The sequence below is a fragment of the Notechis scutatus genome, chromosome 1 (assembly GCF_049901735.1).
Source record: "Notechis scutatus isolate UNSWTSFEM ecotype Mainland chromosome 1, rNotScu1.2, whole genome shotgun sequence".
NCBI lineage: Eukaryota > Metazoa > Chordata > Lepidosauria > Squamata > Elapidae > Notechis > Notechis scutatus.
In genome coordinates this window covers 292189433-292206100 of record NC_142009.1, presented here as the reverse complement: position 1 = coordinate 292206100, position 16668 = coordinate 292189433, and the positions used below count along the sequence as shown (strand labels likewise).

The 16668-nt window shown below is 37.0% G+C and overlaps 1 protein-coding gene across 3 annotated transcripts in view; it reads right to left on the bottom strand.

Moving 5' to 3' along the window:
* ESRRB (estrogen related receptor beta) overlaps nucleotides 1–16668 on the bottom strand; it is a 103928-nt gene that overhangs the window by 19318 nt on the left and 67942 nt on the right. For all 3 annotated transcript variants that reach the window (XM_026664264.2, XM_087951951.1, XM_087951952.1), the window contains one exon: nucleotides 13500–13616. In XM_026664264.2, coding sequence (XP_026520049.2) covers nucleotides 13500–13616 — 117 coding nt within the window. The remainder of the gene's footprint in view (nucleotides 1–13499; nucleotides 13617–16668) is intronic.

Here is a 16668-nt window from a genome sequence, read left to right as displayed (position 1 = left end):
AGTTCAATCTTTTCACATGTATGTTGAGATGTAAGCTGCACTGAGTTTCATAGGATTTCTAGATCATAGTGAAACAATGAAGCCTTAGATGTGAAATTGTTTTTTTTTTAAGTGGGATCCAGTTAAGGACAGTTTTTTGTCATCTTTAAATACCATTAGAAGAATGGAAGAACTACTTATTCTAATGGTATAATGCTATTCTAACCTAATGTTTAGACAAACATGAAGCTAGATTATAGAATAATTGTTGACAGAATTGTTGACAGAATAATTTATAGTAACAGCTTAACTTTATTCCAGGTCCCATGCAGTCTTGTACAGTTAGTAACGCAGCCCCATAAGAGTGTAAACTTTTAAAGGACGTTTGTTGTTTATCAGCTATATTATATATTTTATATATGGCCCAAGACAATTCCTTTTCACTCAGTGAGGCTCAGGCAAGGCAAAAGGTTGGACATCCATGATTTTTACTGTATATTCTTAATTTAAATCTGGATGCATCGGAGATCCAAATCAGGACATTAATATTTTGTTTGTTTGTTTATGCCATGTATATAGCTTCCCAACCTGCAACTCTGAGTGACCAACATAAAATGAAAACTTCATAACCTCTCAAAAACTCCACAAAAACCTAAAAACAAAACATGTAACAGCACAAATTGAGATCAAGATCTTCAACAACACAAATTAATAAGGAGATGGGGTTACTAATATCCTGATTCAGTGTGAATTCAATGATCTAGTGGATAAAAACCAAGTTTTAAAGTTTTATTTAAGACCAACAGAGCCATCTAAATCTTGGGGAATGAAATAAAAGATGACTATGTTATTCCAAAGGGCAGAAGCTTTATCAGTAAAGGCGTGCCTTCTGAGTCCATTAGATGATATTAAATTTAGATTAATAAAGAAATCCAATATATGCCTTCTTGGTTAGACATCATGACTCAGGCAGATGTAATCAAAGATAAGCAGTCCCTGTTCTCACTCTGTGCTATGAAGAATTTTCTAGGTAGTGACCAGTAACTTGTGTTACACCTGGAAACCAATAAGAAGCCAATGCAACTCTGATGTTACATGGATGCAACCATAACTATCTATTCTGCATTCTGGACCAAGCACAGATTCTAGATGATCTTCAAGGATGGTAGAATACATTGCAAAAGTTCAAGTGGAAGATGACAAAAACATGAATAACCATGAGCAGCACCTCCTGATCCAAGGAATAGTTATGCAAACACTCTTTTGGCTTAAGCAAAAGACTCTTTTTATAAAGTTATGAAAAGACTTTTTGATTGTATCTCCTTTTCAAGCAGGAGCTTGGAGTCCAAGTGAAGATCCAAATTGTGTACCAATTCTGACTGAGAAAGTGCAACACCACACAGAACTAAGACAGAAAGCATCTGGATCTGAGAAGGACCTAAAGCCCACAGCCACTGGAACCTGCTTGAGCTTAGACAAAACATAGTTATGCCCATCCAAACACCAGGAATTTTTACTAGCATCATTTAGTTGACTGGGAAAGAGTTTTATAACTGCATATAATCAATGAACTGATATTTAACTCTACACTATCAGGTATTGTCTTTCATCTTTTTGCTTCTTAGTTCTACACTGATCACACAAATGAGTATCATCATATCTCTTTACATGATGAATGGTAAAATTCATCTTATCCATGCAGATTAATTCAAAAAATAGTTTAATGTGCATATGGCGTTTTTAACACATCTGCATAGCGTACAAATGGTGAAAACTTTGGCTGTTGCTGTAATTCTGAACATGCTAAGACATCTCTAATCCACATGGTACTTTCAGAAAAATATATATTTATTATTATGGTTTTCATGACATCCAATTTCAAATTGGATTTCTGCCACAATCAGCTATAATGATATGTCATATATTATAACATATCATATCATACATCTACAGTAATAATAGTCTACAACTGCCTCAAGCCAATGGATATGGATTTTGACTTTCTGTCTGAGAACACACTGTATATGTGCTTATATTTGTAGTGGAGAGGGCTATATGGGTATGCAAACTGTATTTGCTAATGTATATACCAATGCATATGAAAGAAAAATGGTTTCTGCTTGCCATGTTCCGACTGTCATGCACTTTCTTTTCAAAGGTGCATGCTAATGTCTAATGTGGAACTTTTCAGGCTAAGTTCTGGTATTGAAAAAAAATGAACAGATAGCAGCCAAATAATACTGAAAATAAAATACAACACAACAAAAAATTAAAACATGAACCACACAAAATCTAATAAACTATACAGATTGGGAATAAGTATAAATACATTTAGACCACTCTGGAATTATCAGTATGTTTAATGGCTCTGACCATGAATTGTTCACTATATGTAACAGGGAACATTTATACAAGGCTATAAGTCAAGTGCTATGATAACTTGGCCATATCTTCCTTAGAGCAAGATTTGGTTAGTAAATTGAACCATCCAAACTTCAGTTCCAGGGGCAAGACTCATTACAGGATAAGGGAAGGAGAAAATAGGGAAGAAGTCACACAATTTACTAAAGAAATATACATATATATTAAAACATTTTGCCCTCAGTATTTGGCCAGGAATGTGGCTGCGCAGGTTGCAGAGGAATTAGGCATTCTCAATCAGATTAGAGAGGCACAAAAGAACTTAAGTGTATTAGAAGAGATAAGAGACAGAAATGCAAGAAGATTTAACCTCCACATCTCTTTTCCTTGTTGTGCATATGTCTTTTCATTCAAGGACTTTACCTCATTAATTTCCAACAAGACATTGTTCTCCTCCTGTTCCTGCATCCTGTTTGACACTCCTTGAGACAAACACTTTAATAAGGTCACTGTTGTTTCATCCCAACACAGACATCATCACAGACAGTGTTAAAGAGACAGGATGTAGGCTAGCTGGTTTATAAACATTTCATTCAGCCTTGCAGATGTCATTCAAAGAAATTCTAAGTATTTGGGCAGCAGAGAAATGAGCTCCTATTTATTCAACCAACAGGCTGAATAAACAGATACATCCATGCCCTAACAAGTTTGTAATCTCACTTAAATTTATGGAAATGCAGCTCAGCATGTGAGGAGCTGCATTCTGAATGTAGCTCCTCATCCTCCTCATCCTCATTGAAAACAAATGAGAGAAGCATTAGGAAATTGTACAAACTTGTTGGATAGCATAAACATTATCAAAAATTATTAAGGTAACAGAAACATTAGGCCACTAGTTTGAAAGATAAGCACTGGGTCCATTCTACCACAAGACCCCTCTTAAGCATACTTCGTATGGGCAGATTCAATTCTGGCAAAGCATTGCCTGATATATCCTAATCCTTCACTGCATCCAGGGCTTTGAAAATAAAATCTAGCACTTTGGACAGTTCCTTCAAGACTACTGGTAACAAGTTTATTAACTTCAAAATTAGTTTACCGGGACTGTCCTGCAAGCAATCTTACTCTCTCCTATTGTATCAACTGTAACCAGCTGCCTAAAGGCAACCACATTGTCTTCTACTTGAGGACAAAATAGATTTGTCTCTCCCTCTTTCTAACTTGCCCTACCCTTGAATGAGGAAGACTTCTAAAAAAAAACCTCTTAAATTCATACAGTCTAAATACAATCTCTTGAACTTTAATTTCAATTTCTTTGCTCTCCATCAGTCCATTGTAACTTCACTTTTAAGCATCATGTTCTTCAAATGTCAATCTACTGCCAGAAGTGTAGACTTCTTTCCACCACTCCATGGCCTGACTTGCACTGGATAAGAAATTTAAGAGAGAAGCAGACACTAAAATGCTTGCATTTAGCAGAGATGGACAACTTACCTGATAGGAAACATGTGATTTCTCAGATTATTGCTGAGAAATGGCCATGATCTATAGATTCTGGAAATGTATATAGAATGATTTATGGAAATTATATAATTTGAACAACTTACCTTTTTAAAAGTCTCAATCCATTGAAATTAGAAATGGAGAAGTAGATGATGACAGAATTGAAAATTTGCAGAAACAGGAATAGAAACAGGATGAATATACTAAGCATAAGATGCCAACAAGAGGATGCCAATTGAAAATGAGATCATAGTAAGTTTCTGCTTTTAATGCTAACTGCTGAGATTCAAAGTCTGACATTAGCTAAAATTTCATAACAGAGCCAAGTCATGATCATTGTGTGAGAAAAACTGGGAACTGTTAGCAAAAGGTTCTGCAGTGCAAGCTGACATTCTACAGTACACCTGATCTAGTTTGTTGCTTCACTAGATAGAAAACAATAGGAAAACAAATTATCCTGCTACCTTTTGAAGCAGCTACCAACCACGATTTAGTACTTTTGCATTGGGAGAAGGAGGCTATCTAACACAAAGCTGTTTTAAACAGTCCCAATTAGTTTACTTGCCTAATTAAAAGAAAACAAAATTCATTCTCAATTGTAATTTATCTGAATCATTAAATCTCCATGCATTTAAATGACTTAGCATATGAAGATAATAAAATGGTTTTTCCCCTCTGGGAAACATAATGATATGTGTGTGCGTGCGTGCGTGCGTGCCTGTATGCATATATTGGTACATAGAATGATATGAAATACAACACTTAACCAAAAATTTTCAGAAGAGACTTTTCAAAGTGAAAATTCTGAACCTTTTTTTTTTTTAGCTCTATGCCAAAACAGCATTTTGTTGAATATCTTCAAGATCAACAATGGTAGATCTCTGGGGAAGAAGGCGGAGCCTCCTTGCTGACGGACCATAGATCGCGACTCTCTGTGGCTATGGTCCGTGCTCTTTTGCTGGAGAGCCCCAATCATTACGATTAGGGGCTGAAGCTGCCTTGGAGGGGCGGCGGAGTAAGGGGAAGCCGCAAGCCAGGTTGAGGGGAGCCGCATCTCCCCCCCTGGGCTTGGTCTTTTCCCCCCCGAAGATGACTGCAGCGGTGGTTTAAAATGGCCACCCCGAAGAGGAGGACTCAGCTGGATTAAGATTTGTGCAGGAGGGAAGAAAGAGGTGGATAACATCTGAACTGGGACAACTGGGCTATACAAGTAAACAAAAAGTACCCCGGGATTAAGGTAACATGGAATTTTTAAGAAAAGAAAAGTGAGCGGTGAAATTACAAAGGGACAGGAAAAAAAAAAAGAAAATATTTTTTACAGCTAAGCGGGGCTTCAAACTGGGAAAGGAAGAAGCTGGAACTAAAGATTTAACTAAATTGGACTAAAATATTTTGGGAATAAACAGGCATAAAATAAAGCTGGATTTAAGATTATCAAAAAATAATAATAATAAAGTTTACAAATTGGAGACTGGACTGTGCTGGAATATTGAGGTTCGAAAAACCCTAAATAAAAAATAGGGGGAAAAGGTGAAGACTTTGTATAATGGAGAGTGCCACCTTTTGACAAAAACCTGAGCTCAAACAAAAGGGAAAGCATCCTGTTTCTGAATGAACTTGTGTGGATATAACATTAAAGAAATATTGAAACAAAGTAAGAATCTTAGAAAGTGAAAGCAGAACCAGAATAAAGAAAAAAGCAAGGAAAGACTGACTGTGGGATTGATTGATGTTTTTGGTATAGACCCTGGGCTGGAATAACTGAGAACTTTAGAAAATTGAAAGAAGAAGGAAAGTAAAAGTGTTTTTTGTGGACTTTAATGATCATAAAATATAAGAGTGTGTAATGATAATATCTCTTCGGGAATTAAAAATGGAACTTAAAAATATGAGAGAATTACTACAGGAAAGAGGCGAATCACTTTGCTCTGTGTTAGAAAAAATGGAAATGGCGATTGAAGAACAAGAAGAAAGAGCTTCAGAGGAGGAGGAGTCGATTCAAGGAGAAGACATTTTAAATAGACAATCAACACAAAGAACACTACAAAGAAGTGGGGAAAGAAGGAAGGTTAAAAAGTTGAGATTTAAGAAGGCAATCAAAAGGGGGAATACCTGTGAAGTCGGGAAAGGCAGAAAGACCCAGCAGAAAAGGGGAAAGGAAGATATTAAGAAAGAGAGGGATATAAACTGGAATGAGAAAAGATATGGGGAAAAGAGGGGGAGGAGAAGCAGTAAGAAACAGGTGCATGAAATAAAGAAATACGGAAATAGTAAAATGTTGAAAAGAAATTGTTTTTTCAGAGATAATGGTTGATGAATTAAAAGGGGATTCTGCAGGGTGACAAGGGGTAATAAGAATATTTCTGCAATTAAAAATATTTAGAAAATAGGGTAATATAGATACTGATAACTCTTATTAAAAATCAAGGGGGGGAAATATGCTGTGGAATCCAAATGAAAAGATGTAATGATTATTATTGTAACTTTTTAAAAATAATGGTTTATTGGGAATCAAGATGAGGGAATAAAGGTATATTTTAATCATTGAGGTGTCACACTCAAAATAGTAAAATAGGGGAAACCTATACTTGTTTTTTTTTAAGTGTTAAAATTTGTATTAATCTAGAATTTATAAAAAGAATGTGTAATGGAAAGGGAATATGACAGACTAAAGAACCAACTAAATTAATAAGTTAATATAGACTATTAAAAGCAAGGAGAGACATTAGTAACTTTTAATTATTATTATTATTATCATTATCATTATTGTTATTATTATTAGGCAAACACATATTGTTTATCTTTATTTTTAAAATAAATATTAAAGGATTATATTTGAAATAATTGAAATGAAACAAAAAGATGTTTCGATTGAGATTAATGAAAGAGGCTAGAATTAATGTGTTTGTTTCTCTCCTTACTGAAAATTTGGAATGGAAAAGGTAATAATAGAATTAAGTATGCATATATGAATGTATAATTGCTGTCATATTTGTATGTAAAGGTGATGACCTGGAAATATGTTGTCCACTAAAAAGAGATTTTTGTTTTTAATGTGAAAAACTGAATAAAATTTGTTAAAAACAAAAACAAAAAACAATGGTAGATCGGAGGCATTGGGGGAGATTCAAAATGCAGCTGGTCTGCCAATATAGTGATTTAGCTCTGTGAATGCTGTCACTTCTGAAATACATTCATGGAAGAGAAAGGATCAAAAAGGAAAGAATGGCTATCCCTCACAAGTAAAAATGGGAAATATTCTGAAAATTTGCATCCAATTCTATCACTTCTGAAGATGATGGAAATACGGGAACAGCATTTAGTTCAGTTCCTACATTTCACTATTTTTATGTAAAATCTGTTAGATAATGTTTTGAGGCAATAAAGCCTGCACTGCATGCTAGAATGACTCTTCCATGAAAGACCATGGTAGAATGACTCTTCCATTAAAACCTGCTCCTCATTAAACGCAAGCTAAACTATTTGAGGATGGCCCTCGGGTATACCTTTGACTTCTTTTGGGATGTCACTATCTTCATGCTAACTTCATGAAAGAAAAAGAAAAAAATGAATTCAATTTTATAGAAGGAAATTATTTATAGGAGATATGAGCACCTTTTGGATAACCATGACCCCAATGACTGAGTATCTCCATAGACATAGGAGATATGATGAAAAACAGCAGACCAATTCTGGTGAAGGACAAAATACAAAAGCAAGAAACTGGGCATCTCTCTGGGCACATCTGAGATTGTAAGAACTGCTCTTATTATAACCTCAAAAGTGATCTCCAGCAAACCTGTCACAACCCTACAGCCAAACTTTAGAAGGCCTGGTCTCCTAGGGTTGCTCAGTACCCATATAAGAACTGCTCTGAGTTTGTCAGATGAAAGCTGGGTTGTATTTCCAAAAATTAAACATGAGCACTCGATCGGGGGAAGGGATTTTTTCATCAAATAAACTTATATAATGATCAGCTTCATATGCTACACTTGTTCCTATTTAGCAAGGTCAACCTCTTTCATGGTCCTTGCATCTCATAAATCACTGCCCCATCTCTATTTCTTTGGGGATATATCTAGGGAAGTATGAAATGCTAATTGTTGCTATTTTTCAGGGTACAATCTCCTTACTCTTGGAAATCTCTAAACTTTAAATACTACCCGTGGGCATGTGGTGGTAAATGCATCTTATCTTGTATACAAATGGACTATGTATATGAATACTAAAGCACCAAGCAGTACAAATTCAATGAAGTCATATCCTGCGGTTTGACTGTTTTTCAAAGCTCTTGGTAAGTGTAGAGAAAAATATATATATTGTACCCAAAACAACAAATAGTTTCCTGCCTTTTAAATTAGTAGCAAGGCAGCTTTTAAAAAACAAAATCATATAATTTCCCAGCCTGCTTGCTGATGTTTTCAGAAATTCTTTTCATTCCTAGGCTTACGCTTTCTGATTTGTTGTTTTGGTTTCTGAATAAAGTGCCATGGCATGGAATCCAGCAATAAAAAAATTCTGCCTGCAATATGACATTACCTCATGTTTCAAATAAGACTGACAATTTTCTAACCATCCTGTTGGTGCCACTTATGTCACAGAAGTTCGTTAAAAGCATCTGCGCTCATGTAACTCCTCTGCTGTAAAAGCAGCTGTTCTGGGGATCCATTCAAGTGGCAATTCAGTGTGGCTGAGCCAGGTGACATCTGCCCAACAAGTTTGAGATCAGATGTTCCTTCACTGGTCTGATAACAACAGTTTTTGGAAAGAGGTATTTTTCCCTCTTTTCTTAATGGATATTAAACAATTTCACCATTTTGTTTTTTTCCAAAGCATTGGCTAAAGACCCAGTTTGTTACAAGTGAAAACAGCCAGATGTCTAGAGATACACACACACGCATACACATACAAGGTTTCCTATATGTTAACTTATAATGCAACAGAGGTACATGAGATAGTTGGGATCAGCTACTTTACACTATGGTAAAAGTTGTTCTTAAAATAGCTCAGTGTCTTTACAAATACGCTTATAGACCCTAAAATAATCTGTCTGAAAATGTGTGCTGTTCAGTGAGAAAACTCTACATCATTGGCTTCATTCATCTAACTGTGTAGAAAAATGGTATTTCTGGCACAGGATTGAAACAGAATGCTCTATAAATATAAAGCCATTAAACCTGAGGCAGCAGCAACCTGATCAGGGCTGCCTTTTAATTTCCTGACATGAGCTGGCCACTAACCCAATTACCCAGAATCCCCGGAGGAGTCTTCATCCTTCCCAGGAAGCACAAAAAGAAAGCACAAACATTCTGTCTGGATGTCAGCGGAGCTTTCACTGAAATCAAATATCCTTCAGAAAACACATGGAAATCGAAAGCTGGGGGAAGGGAACTCAGCAGGGACATTTGACAGACAGACAGTGTTCTAGAATGGCAGCATGCCACTGAAAGGGATTTAAGGAGAAAATAAGGTGGGTAATTGTTGCCAACTGAACATTTATTTTTTAACCAAGTTCCTTGATTACAAGCAGTGGCTATAGCAGAAATGACTTTAGATTTCTGGTGCTTGCAGTATCCTATTCAGTGGCCTAACACCTGTCTTGGTTTCTCTGGCCTTGATCTTCCCTCTGCCTTTGAGAATTGCATGACAAGCAGAGATTTAGCAGCTGAAGCATTTTTCACAATGGAAATGCTATCAATAGGAAAGCATTATTGATAAAATTTGGCCTGTAAGTTAATGTTGAAGGCAACAAGGGCAGTATATGGAATAGTGCAAGGTCTTTGCAAAAAGAAGAGCAGCTTTAAAGTCAAGGCTCAGCTCAAACCATTTTTAGTTGAATTTTTGTTCAGAATGCAGCCAACCTACTGTGTATTTATTTCCAATTCTGGACCATCATTCAGCAAAATCAGAGCTCTGGTTTTCAATCAATTGTTAGAGAGCAAGTAGGATCTCAATGTGCTTTTTCCACATACAGAGATATGCTTTGTAGTACTCTTTAGATCTTCCTTGTAAAGATAAATGGCAGGATGATGGAGATTATACTGCAGTTAGAAAGCACCAAATTGGGAAAGATTTCTATAGATCAAAAATCACATCTACAAGAGTCTTTGGGAATTTCTGATAGTTATCCCCCATTTGAGCATAAAGCAAGAGCGCTGGCAGAGGGCTGCAGGAGGCCATTACCGCTGAAAATGGAACCCAGACAGCCCCCGCAAAGCCCTCCTAAGCTCTGTTTTCACTGGCAGAGGCACTGTGGGCCAATCCTTTACTGTTTCCAGGGCAGCCCCACGGGCCAGATCTAAGCACCCCACAGGCCAGATCTGCCCCGCAGGCCTTGAGTTTGACACCCCTGATCTAAGACATTCAAAGCTTTCCAACAACTCTCTCTCACACAGAGGAAATATTCAGAATAGCATTTTTCTTCACCACTACTTCAGAAGTTCAAGATCACAAAAGAATGGCCTCAACATAATACAGAACTGAAAGAAAAAATATATATGAATACATGACATTTGAGCTCAGTCATCCATTAGTGTGTCTCCTGGTTTTATTAAAATAATACCAGAATTTGTAAAACAAATATCTAGTGTCTTCCAACATATCTTCTCTATTTCAAGCATGCTTGAAGGTCAAATTCTCCTCGCCAAAATCTGGAACCAATTTTTTTCCTCCAAGGTCATTTCTGAGTGCAAAGCTGTATATTCAGCAAAAAAATACTTTATGCCACTTTGGACAATCTCCATAGATTTAAAGCCCCTGAAGGAATATTAACTGACCATTTTTTGTGTGAGAAGGATGATTAACTATAGGTTAATAACCAACATACTGAATACATGTGCTCTGGACTTGTATCTCATAATTTAAATAGGTAATTTTTCACTTAGAATTTTAGCTATCTTGGTGAGTCTTTACTCTGCAGTATAAAAATGGAAGTAATTGAGATGGCTCTATGCTCATACATCCATTTAGTTATAGTGCATTGATTAGGGTTCTCTTAAAGAAAACAGCCACGATATCTGAGAAACCTATTGATTGTTCACTATGTCCCTTCCTGCTTTTGTTTCTTATTCACTTTCTACATTGCTCTACCAAGCCCCAGTATCTACACCACAAGGGTAGTCTTTCATAGTCTTAAAGTGTCCCTTTGGAACCTTACTTTTTCCCTTTTACCTTCCATTGTCCCTATTTGCCAATATGAATCCTTATCTTCTGTCTTTTCTCTTTGAGGATGTCAAAAATTATTCCTCAGTAAGCGAACAATAATATGTAGATGATAGAGTGGGACTGGAGGGCTATGGTGCATATGTTATTAAATGTGTGTGTGTGGAAGGGGGTGTCAAGCATGAAAAATGTTGATTTCCACTGATGCTTCAGAGCAAGTATCAAGGTTTATTTTTAAAAAATAAATAATAAAGCCTAAGGATACAAATAGTTTTTATAAAATTTGAATTTAGATTTGAACATTCCGTTTCCTTTCCAAATGAAAATATATAACAAAAGATAGGGCTAAGGCCTATAGCTGGTGATATTCAGCTGTTAAACTGAAGCGTTTGGCAGACAATATGGGGAGATTAAACAAATTAATGGAGAATAAAGCTAATCTCGTTAGCTCTAGTCATGCTGGCTACATATTGCCTCCAATAAGGAAGGTACAAGGCAGTGTGTCTTTCACTAAGGTACAGATCTATGTGATACTATTATATTCATGTCAGCTTTTTAGTTTTGCTAGTCCAGCCAGACATCTGCTGAGAAAAGAATGCTGAATTAGACAGGACCGTAGTTTGAGGCAGCAGGTTTCTTGGGGTCTTGTAATCATACATCTACAATGATACTGATTAAAATGATTGTAATCATTTTATTTTCATCCAATTTAGAGAGTTTGAAATAACCCTAAATACTGAAAATGGGAAAATGGGGAATTAGTATTATTGTTTGTGTGTCTATCGGTCATTATTATAAAGATGAGTCTTAGGCAACAAGAGAAGCAATTTAAAAAAAACAACAACTAGAAAATAAGAAGACAATGTAGAAAACTGATCTTTAATTACAAGATATCCTATAGTCTGGGGTCATTTCATTTTCTGTAGCATATAGACTTTTACATGTCTTTCAGAATAAAGGCACGTAGTGTTTAATTAAATATTAATAAATGGCATATAGGGAATAGTTTGATAAGTTAATGCATTTACAAATACTTCACTTCCCAAATTTTCCTGAGGCTTTTTACCGACTGTCTTAAAGCAGGGAGAATGAAATGACCAACACACCATCAGGTTATACTTCAAGCACTGTATTTCTGAATCTTAGAATAACAGTTTAGACAAATGGCAGCTATGTATATCTAGTTCTGCCATTATTCTATTAATCCAAAGAGAAGCACACTGTAGGTCTGAGGTTATAAGTGCCCCCTGCCCCACCTCCCTAGTAGCCTCAATTCACTTGGCTACAATTTGGTACTGCAATTTGGCATTCAAATGTCAAAATGTCTGCAAGCTTCAGTCTGAAATATTTTGTACATGTGTGTTTAGAACATACTGTATATCCCTTGAAAGCAGATTTTTTTTTGTCTGAGGAGACATTTAACAATTGGGTACAGCAATGCAGCTTTTTACAATTACTTTAAGATCTCCAGCTTTTAAAATACAAAAATGGTCTAGTTTCATCTGATCTTTTTTCTCCTTTCTGCCCAAGTACCCATTATTTATGTCAAATAAGGATGAAGACAGATATAGATAACAAACAGAATCTAACTCCCCCTCCCTTTTTTTAAGGGATATCCTAATTATGTTTTTCATCTTAGTATTCTTCAGGGCAGTCCTAGAGGCAATCTGAAACTTTCACCATATCTAGCACAGCCTAATTTGAATGGCTGTTTCCTCTTCACTCATTGCATCTTGAGAGCAACAATACAGAGACTCAATCACTCTAACATCATCCATCTTTTAACCTGTTTTCCTCTTCACACCTGCTGCTGCAGATGGAGAAGCCCTGAGGACTCAATAGCTTGCATGCTGTATTCTGTGGAGGATTTAATAAAGGAATTGCCCTAATAATAAATGGGTAAGAGAAGGCTCTTTCACAAATGAGATCTTTGCCAGCTCATCAGAGAAACAGAATCTGTAGAAAAAAAGTTTTTTTCTCTCTATCATCTTCAAACAGCAAAACCAAGAAAATGATTTCTCTGTGGTCAGTTTCTTTGAAGTATTTATTTATTTGCTTTACCCATGATAGTTTACAAAAATAACCAAAATATAACTTAAATAACCAAAATAAAATGAAAACAGCATGTCAGATTTAAAAAGTGACTGTATTTGATGATAGTGAGCCAGAACATCCCATCAATACATACCTGCTGATGGGCTATACGCACTGTATACCCTGGCCAAATATCATTTAAGGTTGGGGTGAGTAAAACAACAACAAGATGATGGCTATGACTGAAATCCTGCAAACCACAAAACTACTTCAATGGTGCCACTCAATCTAGACTTTTTAGAAATCTTCCTGCTCCATTATCTGAAGACCTCGCCTTGGATCCTCCTGAGGCAAGAGACCGTGAGGTCAGACTAATTGAACTGCTTGTTTTTCAGCCATTCTCCTATTTTGTCTCACTTTTATATTCAGACAGAAAGTGCAAGCAATGCGGCCCACCTTACCTTCTTTCAGCATCCCCACTTTGAGGCATTTCATAAAACGACAGGCCTGACAGGATTTGCGCCTCCGTTTTGTGATTTCACACTCATTGGTAGCTGGACAACTATATTCAATGTTCCCTGCAAATAAGAAGCAAAACAAAAATAAGGACAGATGTAAGGATGCCCTTTAAAAAATGCTATCCTGAAAACAAATAGGAACGAGAGCATTCATCAAAAATTTTCTGCCAGAATCAGAGGAATTAGAAGACTAGGAGCGCCAATCTACCAATGTTCCTTCGACCAATTCACTTTTTGCCTTTTAAATATTTTAATGACAATATTGTCTGAGGATTCCTATACTGGGCCCATTATGTCAGAAAATAAGGGTCTAAACAAAACATTGCATTTATTTATAGTATTTATTTTTCTTGGGCTAGAACAATCCCAAATGGTGCATGTGAATCCCAGTCATTTCCCAATGAGTCTCCATTTCCCCCTCTGAGCTGCTTTATGGCATATTAATACAGAGGTGGTATTCAGCAGGTTCTGACCAGTTCTGGAGAACCAGTAGTGGAAATTTTGAGTAGTTCGGAGAACCAGCAAATACCACCTCTGGCTGGCCCCACCCCCATCTGTTCTCTGCTTCCCGAGTCCCAGCTGATCAGCTGGGTCTTCTTTTGTTGCCCTGCACAGGAGAATGGAGCTGGAAAGCAGGTTAGTGGGGTGGGGAGGGAATGGGATTTTGTAGTATCCTTCCCCTACCATGCCCACCAAGCCACGGCCACAGAACCGGTAGTTTAAAAAAATTGAATCCCACACTGTATTAATATAGGAAGGGTAACCAGCCCAAGGAGAGCTTTGTGACTCAATAGGACTAATCCTCAGTCTCCAATGAGAAATTGGTTGTATCACACCAATTCATAGTAAAGATTTTTGAAGATGACATAGTTTCAGTAAATAGTTTCATCTTTAAGACAGATAGAAATAGCGGAACTTTCAGGGCAATATTTTGGCTTCATTCTTTAGGAATGACTCAGAAAGCACATGAATAGTTGAGCTGGCTCACCACACTGTGAAGTGATGTAATGCATGTTTCTCTCTAAAGAGCATCCTTCTGCCCAAACACCATTTAGTCTAAAGCTGAACTACATATCTGGAGGCAAATATTTCTTTCCTTCTCTTGGACACATTAATACAAGCACAATTACGTAAATGTAGCTTTAAATTTTTCTTGGCTCTGATTAACTCTGGCAATCAAGACAGTAGTTTGCAAAAGCCCTTTGCACGGAATGAGGTTTGATGAGATTGATGGAGAAAGAAATGCCAGAGTTCATGGGCAATCGAGAATTAATTTCTTTTGCTTTCTTATCAAAATAAAAACACTGTGTGCACAAGCTAAATCTCAGCAAAGAAACAGTGAAGAAACTGAAAGTATTTCCCCGTTTCAGCTTCTTAGTTTGTGGTGTTAGTGGCTTTTGAACAACGTTTTCACCAGTAAACCATCATTCCAAAGGAAGCATCAAACACACCAGCACAATTAAATCATGTAAAAGATAAAAGAGATTTTAATAGGCTGCTCTAAAAACCACTTTGTTGCTCTAGAACCAAACTTGTGAATTTTCCTGCCATTGTTGTAAGACCCCTCTAACGCAGGGCTGTCAAACCCCCGACTCATGGGCCGGATTCATCATGCGTGGCCATGCTCATGCCCGGCTTAGCAAAGGGGAAAACAGTCTTGATACGTCACATGATGCTGCCGTGACGATGTGAGTTTCACGCCCCTGCTCTAATGGGTCTGCCTTAACAATTTGGTAAACACATCAAAGGGAAAGGGATTCTGGGGTCATGAATGGAATGAAAAAGTAACTCCTCGGTTGATTCATTAGAGCTGATTCTGAGAGTCGAACCATTTTCAGGCCTCCAGGCTTCTATGTGAAATCTCCAGCAATGAAGTCCATCCATTCCCATCCCCATCCTCTTCCCTTTGAATTTCCTTCCACTGTCAGGTTTTCTCATGAGGACTTGTACTTCCTCTTGGCCAATAATATATGGTCTCGTGCTTGAATTCAAAAACAGTACAGTTATTAGAACAAGTACTGTGGCTGAATGAACCCATGACAAAGAACTGTTTATTGCATTCCCTTCAATATTAGTAACTGCAGCCTCAATTTCTCACAAAAGACAACATTTGCTGATTCAGGACCAGGCACAAATATAAACAGGGGGGAAAAAAACTCCGAAGAGCAAATTATGTGATATGCTAAATATACTCCCTGTACCATCTTTACTCAAAAGTAACTGTGAATACTGAACTGGATTAAGATCACCATGCATGGGAGAGGAGGAATAACTCTCTCCTTTCAATTTAGGGCTACCACATCAGAATCCATCAGGGGTAGCAAAAAAAAGTCTCCACTCTACTTAGAGAACAATTCTAGGAAGATGGAAACTATAAAAGGAGGATCAACCTTCTGGATACCATTCCAGGCTGTAATATCATAGGAAAAGGTGATTTAGACTGACACTGTCCTTGCTACATGCAAGAATCCAAATTAAAGCACGCATGACAAGAGATTGTCTAGAGTCTTATTGGATACATTCAATGAAAGTGAATCCACCACCTCTCTGATGACATCTATTACATATTAAACTGGTCCTAATTTTCAGAAGTATTTATCATTTGACTAGAATTAGTCTTGCAGTAAAGTAAGATCATTATTTTCCAATCAGTACTCTGGGACGATAGACTAACTCTTCTTGGTATTTAAAAAGTGCTCTGATAAATTCTCCCAGTCTTGTCTTTTAAAAGCTACACATTCAGTGGCGGGATTAAAACATTTTTACTACCAGTTCTGTGAGAGTCGCGCTATGAGAATGTCCGTCTTAGGTCCTGGATGGGTTAGCACTTCTCCATTTGAGATTGGTGAACAGACTTTTGAGTTTTACTGGAGTTGCAACTACTGCTTGAGAACAATTTGCAGTTATTGGTAGGAAGGCCTTCATGCAAGTTCATCTTGTGTGCTAGCTGAACCTCTTCCTGATCCGGGAAAGCCTTCAGTCTCTCATGTGCTAATAGTCCATCCTTGAAGTCCATCCAGAAACTTAAGTAGGTCCAGAGTGATGGACATACCTCTGCTCTATGAGTTCTACTAGTTGCCAATTAGGTAGGCAGGCAGGTAGGCAGGCAGGC